The sequence below is a fragment of the Porites lutea genome, chromosome 8 (genome assembly GCF_958299795.1).
Source record: "Porites lutea chromosome 8, jaPorLute2.1, whole genome shotgun sequence".
Lineage (NCBI taxonomy): Eukaryota > Metazoa > Cnidaria > Anthozoa > Scleractinia > Poritidae > Porites > Porites lutea.
The window spans coordinates 27,336,348-27,347,218 of record NC_133208.1 but is presented as its reverse complement, the minus strand read 5'-3'; the positions used below and the strand labels follow the sequence as shown (position 1 = coordinate 27,347,218).

Sequence of the window (10,871 nt, the reverse complement as noted above, 5' to 3'; positions counted from 1 at the left end):
GGTTTCGCCTAGTGTTTCTTGTGCTTGAGACAGCAAACCGAACAATGAGAAGACAAAAATTAAAGTAGAAATCATGGCTGAGTTCTTTTCGCCGGAAGACCAGGATTTCGCTTAGCACCTGCTCCACTCAAAGTTATTGGGTTTGGCTAAAAATATTCAGTGTTTTAAATTTTTATCCAGTCGCCGTTGTCATTGTTTCTTTTAATCAGACTATCAGCAGGGCTTAATCCGGATTATTCTGTGTTAGCCCTTCACTCAGTCTTCCCCAGCGCTTTTCCACTGACTTTTCATTTAGTAATAGATCTTAAAACCCAATATTGGTAACACTGGAAAATATTAGGAAATTTATTTAATAATTTTTTAACTGTACTACATCGTTGACGTCGTTAGTATTTCAAAAGATTTCTATCATGAAAGACTGCTTATTTTATGTGTTACTGTTATAAACATAGCTTAATTACAGCATCAAAAAAGAGAAAAAACACCTGCCCAACTAGCTCCAAACTCATAGTCAGAAATGCGTGTGAACATCCGTGGAGGGAGAGTGGCGGGGTGGTAGGAACTTGAGAGCTGCCCACATGAGGTCCGGAAAATAGGCTTTGTTAGATTATGCTGGCATAATTTTTGGCATAATTCGTCATTACTAGCATAATTTTCATCTATTTTCCGAAAAAAGCACTGCTAGTAGTGTGATTTGCACTTTTGGCTAGTCTTGTAGCACAAAATATTTATTTACTGATCCCGTAAGCAATTTTTTAAGCCCAACATCAGCTGGCAAATTTAAGCAACAAAATCATTTTTTTTGTTTACTTTTTTGTTACATTACAAGTGAAGATCTGTACGGTCACCTACCAAAAGTTTCTGTCAAGATCAGGAAAAGAAGAATGAGAGTAGCTGGGCATTGTGTTAGACACAAAAAGGAGGAGGCATCGAAGCTTGTGCTGTGGCAGCCACAACACAGACAAACTAAGAGAGGAAAACCTAGGGGGCGTACATAAACACTTTGCTTGAGGACACCGGGTTCTCCACTATCGGACACCTCAGAACGTCAATGCTATACCAAAGTGACTGGCGAGGGAGAATCCATGTTGTCCAAGCTAGCGCTTGACCAAACTAACTAACCTGTCACATTCATGGGACCTGGGTCCCACGCATTCTCGTCCCCAGAGCCACTCGGCTTAATTTGTAACCGACCAGTGGTTTCCCTTCGTTTCCCTCCAACGTGACAAAGAAACGACGGGCTCTGGGGACGAGAATGGGTCCCACGGAAAGTGATCGAGAACTCAACGCATGAGCATAACTAGTTTCGTTACCCAAGATGGCGTCGGTCGCCGATGTTTGGTTGTAATTTGTTTGAGTTTTTATTGTTGTCAGACAATGACTTATGCGCTCTTAAAGTTTCTAGATGTAAATATGGTAAAAGTGTTCGCCAGATTTACTTGTTTGTTGCATAGTTATTGAGGTGTTTTTACCAGGTTTAAAGTAAAAAGTAAAAGCATCATTTCTGTATTTACAAAAAGTAGCACAATTATTGGCATAAATTAAGAAACATATGATCACTGCTACAAACATTTTAAGCAACTTTTTCGAGCACACGTTATCAAAGCCCGACCGTGAAAGCGGCATGGGTTAAATCTGGGAGGTCATTTTCTGTACTATTCACCACCAATCTGATGAACAACTATATATAGTATTGTTATTCCAGCCGCGTCCTTTATATCCGATAGTGTAATGTCCTCTAATGGTTCATTTTTCACGAACGCGCTGTATACCTTTTATTTAGAAAGGAGAACCAAGCGGATTCGAAGACTGGGCCGAGCATTGACGGTACCTGAGGCAACCTGAGGCTTACACAGAAGACGTGGATGTCGCGTCTTCGAAATGTGGTATCTGGGCTACCAAAGGGACAAGGGAAAACTGAGAATATTCATTGAGTTTTTACGCCACCATAGCAATAGGGCAATTTTCTAGCCAGTTTATACTTTCTCAATTTTTCTCGCATTTCCCAGATGAAAGTGAGCAACGGCAGCCAGCGGAGGGTTGGCAAATGTAAATTTAACACCTGAACGGCAGAGCATATTTTGAGGATAGGGAATGAAAGATGACAAGATCGGGTAAGGTTTACGAAGCCGTTCAGAGAAGTTCGCAGGTTATATATTAACGAAAGCGTGCGATCGAAAGCGTATTACTAGCGCGGGCTCGTTTCCCGAACAGCGGTTGGTAATCGAGCTTTGTTATTTACCATCTTCTGGCTTTTTAGTTTGCCATTCAGATCTCTGCGGGACCGTGTGTAAGCATTATTAATCACTGAAGGCAAAAATTGATATGAGGTGCGGTGCATCTACCGGTCCATATTGCCCATCGCAAAACTCAGTCCCAGATCCCTGTAATGGTCACTTTTGAAAATGTACGTTGACTAGCACATCAAAAGTCAAGTTAATATAAAAATGCGTACGTTCACGATGTTTATTACCGCTGTTTCAGTTTTATTTTTGCTTCCTCAAGGTTACAATCTTGCTAGACAAAGATAAACTGGCATTATCCCCTCTCCCAAACCGAGCAAAAACAGATTTTGAGCGTAGGAACTCTACAACCCTAGCCTCCTCCGCAGGCATCACTGTTTTTTTTAGAGAACGAGTGGGAGAATGGGGAGAGAACAGCGAGCTACAGTGATGGCAAGTACACCAGGTTTTTTTCTCCTTTTCTCATCCTCAGACTCCTCACGGTCAGTGTAACAGGAGTTGCCTGTGGTGGAGGAGGCTACTACAACCCCACATAAAAAAGCCATATCCGTTTTGTCTTGCCTCTTTTTAAAAACGAGGCCGAGTGCGACGTCTCTGATATGGAAATAGTTATTTTATTCTCACACTAATAAAGCTCATTTTGCACTCACCACACCACTTTGAAAGTAAGGTTTTGGAGCTCGGAAATGACCATTTCGTTTTTATCGCTGTTTGTCGATAAAAGCTTGGTTAATTTTTACCCATCCGGCCGGGGGTGGAGTACTTGGGCTGGTTTGGTTTTTTTCTGGGAGTGAAAATGTTTAATAGTTCATGGACTATAAACAGACCTGGAAGAAACTCTTAAAAAATAATATCGACACTGATTCTTAACATCTTAATAAAACGTGACAATCGGCAATATTTTTTATATACATAAAATATATTGTGTTTTGTGATTTGGGTATTAGAAGCTGCAAAAATGTTACTTTAAAATTAATAATAGTTATAATCCCCAAGTTATTGCGCAAAAAATAAAAAAGGAATGAACAAAACTAACCCGATGACGTTTAATTCGTTTTTAACGTGATCCATCAATTTCTTCACGAACAAAATGTAATGTACAAGGAGGAAAAACGCGCCTGTCTTAAAGGTCGGGAAAACATGTATTAAAAACGCTTGTGTAAAACTGTTTTCAGGGAAGCGTTAGTCAAGATAATATGTTTTTCCTTGTTTTTGATTAAAAGGTAGCAAGTGAAAGCGCTTAATTTAATCCTTTAAGCAATAATTGATACGACGCGACGGTAATAAGGTTTTGTGAAATTGACAGATGAAAAGCGGCTGTTAGTTTCATAGCAAATCGGCATACAGTAGGTCACTGGCTTATTTTAACTGCAATTCATCCACAGAAACAGAATTATTTATTTACTGAAAAGAATCAAAGACGACTGATGGACAAAGTTCTTCAGTTTGCAATTGATTCATGAGCATGCAGTAAAGATAACGAAATCGTAACTGTTGCAAACTTTTGCAGCCTCTAATTTCAACACGATTTTTTTATCATCTGTGAAGCAGTATTTAATATTCATCTATCCTTATATATCAGTCTATAGAGTATTGGTTAAGAGGTTTTTAATTAAAAAGGAACTCAGTATTGCTGATTAAGTTTTTATTCTGGGCGGCTTATTAGACTGATGTTTACCAAGCTAAATCATAAATCACTCGACTATCACCAGTGTCGTTTGGTATTTTCAAGGCGTCTATCTATCTATCTATTTTCACGACCACGGTTTCAGATTGACGCAAGATTATAGTATATTTGAGTTCGGTACGCACGTTGTTCCTTTAATACAAATAGACGAACCCGAAAAGTGGGAGTTTTTAACCAAGAAAAGACGCACCTCGTCATCTCGATCTCGGCTTGGGAACTACCGGCTGACGTCTCCTGCTCATCGATCCGATCATGGCCAACCTTTCTATACAAAATATTCTCGATTCCACCAAAAAGTTTTCAAATATCACTACTGAAAGCGAGACAAAACTAAACTTTGCCGTAGATGCTACAGTACTCAATATCATCCTCACCATCATTTTTAACATGGTTGTCTGTCCTTTTACCGTCCTGCTCAACATGATGGTGATCATAGCCGTGAAGCGAAGACCGAGACTTCAGAGCTATGCCAACATTTTACTGGCCTGTCTAGCTGTTACCGACGCACTGACTGGTCTCACAACGCAGCCACTGTATAGCTTGTGGAAAATATTACAGTTACTAGAAATGAAAACCCACGAAACGATCGGATTTTTATACACCATCTTTCTCCGCGCTTTGTCTCTTTGTTCGTCTCTTCATCTCGTGTTAGTTACTAGCGAGAGGCTCATAGCGATCCGATTCACCGAGCGTTACGCTAGCATAGTTACAAGAAGAAACATTAGAGCAGCTGTTATCGCTTCCTGGGTCGTTTCTATCTCCTACGCCGCACTTGGGGAGCCACGAAACACAAGGAAGGCATCGCTGTTAAATTTATTAGCAGCTTTAATCGTTTTTTCGTGCGTTATTTTCATGGCATTTGCTTATGTAATTTTGTTTCGCGAGACACGCCGTCATGTTAAGATGATCAAAGCTCACCAGTTACCTCAAGAAGAAGTGCACAGATTCAACAAAGAGAAAAAAGCTCTCAAAACTACCGTTCTAGTAGTCAGTGCGGTGTTTGTAAGTTTTTTGCCCATGGCTGCTGCAACGGTGACGGTTTTTGTGTTGAAAAAGATGAACAGTTTTCACCAAGGTTTGATTGCTGACTGCCTGCCGTGTGTTTGGGTCCGCACGTTTATTATGTTTAACTCTGTTATTAATCCACTTATTTACTGCTGGCGTCAAAAAGAAATGAGAAGGTTTGTTTTTCGACTTTCTTCTCCAGCTGTGGGACCCGAGTAGAACTCAGCTTTGTGTGCGGGTCACAAGTACCAGGGTCTGGAAAGAGAGGGGAGGGGCCTGATCCCGATTTTACTCCTTTTTCCCGAAAATCCCGCATCCTGCACTATTTTTCATCACTTTCCCGAAACCCGTTTTTTGTTTCCAAAATACATAAGTTGAAAAGACCAATTGCTGCAAAAGCTAAAAAAGTAAAATGTAGATTGACCCTTTCGATAGATATTTTGAATTTACGTCTGTTTTAAGGCCATTGCAATATCTTTTAATGCCTCAGTATGACGAAGCAGAGGGGAAAAGCGGAATAAACGAAGAGGCAAACGAGATACTAGGAGACACCACTGAACGCTCACCTGTTTGATTGTTCGCATTTGCCGCTAGAACGAACGACTTCCCGCCGAATTCCGTCCGATAGACAGACAAAAAAAATCTCGCTACCCCTTGCCCGAATTTCGGTGAATACCGCTTCCCGGGTAGCAGTCAGATTACGTTTCCGGTCAATATAATTTGCGTTTTCCCGAATCCCGCACCGTATGCTTGGCCAAATCCCGGATCCCGAAAATACAAAATATCAGCAATTAAGTCCATAGCGACAAACCGTTGAGTGGTGCCGGATCTCCCAGTTGTAGACCTAGATCGGTAAAATAACAAACAACAACAACAGTTTATTTGTACTACTGTAGACAACTAAAGGAATTTACAAGAATATAACAGTATAAATAAATATTAAATAAACAGTGCATACAGTAGTGGGACACTCAAAATAACTAAAAAGCCATCCTTTGGATCTAAACGTAACAAGAACGCTCTCAGTAGCGTTGAGTCTCGCTTGCTTGGAGATGAGTTTTAATGTCAAAGGCTCCGGTGCCGTTATACTACTTTTTCGTTTGGAATACAAAACAAGTGTTGTATGTCATAATGTATATACTCAAAAAGTAAAAATTGCAAGGAGAGACAGGCTGCACATCTTACCCTCAAACCGGTGTGAAACCTTTGAAAACCTTCTACATATTGATATTGCTCCATTGAGGAGTACTCTTTCAGGGATTCTACACGATGATTTTTATCGGTATCAGGGGCCCATGACTCTGTCAGTATAAATATACATAGCTTCTTTGTACCGGACCAAGATACGGCTCGGTACAGTATATGTTCAGCACAGTAAAAAAGTGTAAGTTGAACAGAACCTTATACAACACACAGTTAATTCAGTTCGCGCGTATTCCTGCTGAATTTGTTGTCCGTTTTATAAGATATCAATATCGCATGAAAGTAATGACATTTTCCATAGCTGCTTAATATCTACTTTTAATATCTCCGTACAGTCTCAGAGTACAATGTTTAGAGTTGTACACAGCATGCATTTTAGATAGATTGATTGATTGATTGATTGATTGATTCACTTTTATTTGGATACCGTAATTTCATAAGTTACATAACTTCTTTACATGAAAGCCGTATAGAAACAGAAGTAAACACTGTACAACTACACTAAAAATATGTACAAATAATAAAATATAGTAAAATGTAGTCAACAGTTTGCCTGCCTACTAGCCAGTTTTCTTTTAAAGATAGCTTTAGATTCGGACGCTTTTATGTCATTTGGTAATGAATTCCACAGCATTCCTCCTCTGTATGAGAAAGACCCCTTATAATATTCTGTTTTTGGAACGATAGATAGATTGATAGGTAGGTAGGTAGGTAGGTAGGTAGGTAGGTAGGTAGGTAGGTAGGTAAGAACCTTAGTTTATCGCACGATAAAAAGATCAGCATTGCTGGTGGTCTGGCATACAACAATTACAAGAAAAATAAGGAGGACTGAAAGCAAATGTACACTTAAAAATTAAAAACTGTTAAAAGTTTTTTGTTGTATTACAGTATCACCAGGATAAAGCGTTTCATTTTCCCGGAAAATTTCACTTTCTCGTCAAAACAATCACTGACTCAGACAGACTCGGATTAGTTTACTTGAATTTAGCGTTCAGTACAGCGAACGGGGTTATGTTCTGTGAAGTTTATCTTCAGTCTGCGGCCCACATCATCACTGATCCACGATTTATTTATTTATTTTATTTTCAAGTTCTTTTTAACCGATCCTTGATCCCTGATTTCTCGATCCTCGATCCTCGATCCTGATTTTCCAGTAAACCTTGAAGTTTTGCTCATTAAGATTATTCTTTTTTTTCGACCACTAAAGTGATCAGTTGTTCCAAAATAATCAACGCTTTCAAGCCATAGAATTCTTGGACCAACCCGTTCCGGAAAAGCTCGATATTGGATTTCTATTAACTATGGACATGAAGTGCTGCAAGTAGAGTGTGCGGTTAGTCAAGTTCAAAGCTACCTTTATAAACACACCCGTGACACGTTAGGGTGGATTTCCACTGATGCGTTTTTGGCTCCGCACGTTAATGCACGTAAATTTTAATCACGTAAATCAAATAGAGGTAAGACATAAAGTATTGAGATTAAACGTCAAATTGAGCGAGTTTCTACTTTTACGCTAACATAATTGTACGTGCAGCCTTTCATACATTGCCTTTATTTTATTTGCGAACGCAAATTTTACGCACGTGCGCACGTAAAAATTACGTGACAGTGAATACTTCGTATCTCAAGTATTTGTGCCGTGCAAGACGACTTTACATCATAACAACTGCGAAAACCTATCAATTAAATACATAAAACAAAGTGAATCTATTTAACCCTACATTTCCTGTAACTGCGACAATATTCTGAGAAACGTAACGCCTTAAAAAGCCACAAAAACCTGAGGATTTCCCCGCTATAATATTTTCTCATCCTGCTTGGGGATGTGCCTGCATGTCGTGTATAATTACACGAAAATCAAGGGCCTCCATTCGAGGAAAATTACGTCATTGCCAAACTTACATGCGTCATTTCAGTCATCGCCGAAATAAACTGCATTCTCATCACGAGACTCATTTCCATACAATGAAAGTCGTCACGATTCTTATCCCCAGTTTCCACGGTCTTCGCTAGGAACGCGGGGCCTACAAACTAGGTCCGACAAAAAAAAAACGAGTGCATTTTAAGATCCTCGCTTTTCTCAAGCAAGCGAGACTAAAAATCATTGAGTCATTTTATCATTTTGGAGACCCCTTTAATGCCCGGGGGGTACTGCCATATATGGGGTATATAGGTATGTGCCGCTGTGAAGGGTATGGTTTTCAAGCAGTTTACTCTAGGATAAGGTATATAAATCAGAGCGTTTGGGTCTAGAATAGGGTATCATTTTTCAGGAAACTGATCAGTTGGTTGAAGATTTTATCTAGTCTAGGGAATGTGTTATAACAAGAGACTCTTGGTTATAACGATTTGTTTTGGCTAGACTAGGGCTGTCCACAAGTTGCTCCAGTTTTCTCAAAAAGTTGCTCAAAAGTTGCTCCAAAACTCTAAAAGTTGCTCAAAAGTTGCCCCAAAATCCAAAAGTTGCTTTCAATTTTTTAGGGTAAGAGATTGATTAACAACTTAAATAAAGATTTAATGAATAGATTTAACTTTGCATAGATATTATATACATAATTATATCATACTGACTGATCAATATTGTAAGACTGAGTCTCTCTCAACCTAAATCATAAAAATCTGATTCTCAGTATTGGCTTTCTATTACGATAACCACGTGATTGTATTCGAACAAAACAAACTTTGCTAATATGCTTATTAAATATATAAAGTTTCTCTGACATACACGAGTGCACTAGCTGCTACTTCTAAAGGATCTGATCATAATATTCATCATCCTCACTCGAGTTCGAGCATGAATAATCACTCGGCTCCGCCATTTTGAATTTTTCAGCATATCCGCTGACCACCTTCGGCTGCTACCACAGGCAGACCACCAGTGGAATAGTGTTTTTTGTTTACAAAAGGTCATTTTACGCAAAATCATGCATAAAAGCAACTGATGCTTTAAATTAGAACTTGAATGGGCGGTTTTTAGTTACAAATTGCCTTAAAAAAGCAAGAAAGTTATTCAAAAAAGAAAAAAGTTGCACGAAATCCGAAAAGTTGCTCGAAGGACTAAAAGTTGCTCCAAATCTGAAAAGTTGCCCAAAAGTTGCCGAGCAACTTATGGACAGCCCTAGGCTAGACTGTGCTAGTGACCTCAGTAGTTTCTGGAAAACAGCTACTCTAGGATAGGGAGTTTACTCTAGTATACGGTTGCAAAAATTCTGCTGAACTAGCTCTTGTATAGGTTAAGGGTTACAGCGTCCCAGCGGCACATCCCGGTATAAAAGTTGGATATTTCGCCCTTGTAAACCAATGCCTGTGTCTAGAGTTGCCGTTCAGATCTCTAGGACCGTGGCAGTAAGCATTAATCACTTGCGGCAAGATTGATGACGGATAACTGATTTTAGACTACTCATTCCCAGACCCCTTATCACTTTCTGTAATGGTCGCGCTTTTGAAAATGTACGTGGACTAGCACACGAAACGTCAAGTTAATATAAAAATGCCCAAGTTCACATTTTTATTACCGCTGTTTCAGTTTTATTTTTGCTTGCCCAGACATCATCCCCCACCCCCCCCCCCCCCACCAAACCGAGCACAAACAGATTTTTAGCGTAGCAACTCTACAATCCTAGCCTCCTCCGCAGGCATCATTGTCCTGTTTTAGAGAACGAGTGGGAGAATGGGGAGAGAACGGGGAGCTACACAGATGGCAACTCCTCGACAACTCCACCGCCTCCACCGCATGTTTTTTCTCCTCTTCTCGTCCTCAGACTCCTCACGGTTAGTGTAACAGGAGTCGCCTGCGGCAGAGGAGGCTAGTACAACCCCACATAAAAAGCCATTCCCATTTTGTCTCGCCTCTTTTTCAAAATGAGGCCGAGTGTGACGTCCGGCTGATAGTAAAGGTTTGGAACTTGGAAAATGTATTTTCCCGCGTTTGGGAATTCACGAGGTGGTTGCATGTTACATCATAGCATGCTTTTGCATGCTGTCATTTGTGTTATCGTATATAAGGAGTACGTTTTAGCGCAAGGTCACTCGACGGCATATCTTTTTGCACTTGTACGTTTCGCTCTATTTTTCTTTGGCAGCTTTTTGTTCGCTTCCGCTTTTTTTCTCTTGATATTCTTTAGTTTGTACTTATTTTTGTTAATATATTATCTCGATGGCATTTTTCTTTTTCATAATTCACGTCTAATTTTTTCACCTATCTCTTTTCAGTGTACAGTTTTGCAGTTGTAATTCATTATATTTAGTCCGTTTTCTAATATGAATAATGAGTGACTTATTTGTATTTGTGTAAGGTGACTTATTTGTAATTTTAAGTCATTTAATTATTCTCTTTGTTAAGCTGCCCTCCGCCTAACTGGTTTATAGTTTTTAAACGAGATGCGTATTCCTGATCTTGTCTGCGTTGTTGTACATTAGAATGAAAATAATTTGTTCTCGTTTCACTACAGAGTGATTAGAGGACAATGGCCATTTCGTGGTTGTTTGTCAATAGAAAAATTGGTTATTTTTTACCCGCCCGGCCGGGGGGTGGGCGTACTTGTCCTGGTTTGGAAATGAAAATAAGTGTATTTTTGTCCGTCGAGGTGGTAACTGGGTTGGTTTGGCAATGAAAATATGCTTATTTTTGACCCATCAGGCTGCTACTTGGGCTGGTTTGCTTTGACCTGTAGGGTGGTACTTTGGCTGGTTGTGCAATGAAAATATTATGAAAGTTCCTAGAACAAAATATT

At 39.6% G+C, this 10,871-nt stretch overlaps 1 protein-coding gene across 1 annotated transcript; it reads left to right on the top strand.

Moving 5' to 3' along the window:
* The first annotated feature begins 4,182 nt into the window (after positions 1-4,182).
* Positions 4,183-5,154, top strand: LOC140945457 (melanocyte-stimulating hormone receptor-like). Its single transcript, XM_073394479.1, has one exon. It carries the CDS (start codon positions 4,183-4,185, stop codon positions 5,152-5,154), a length of 972 nt encoding a protein of 323 aa, XP_073250580.1.
* Positions 5,155-10,871: the final 5,717 nt, after the last annotated feature.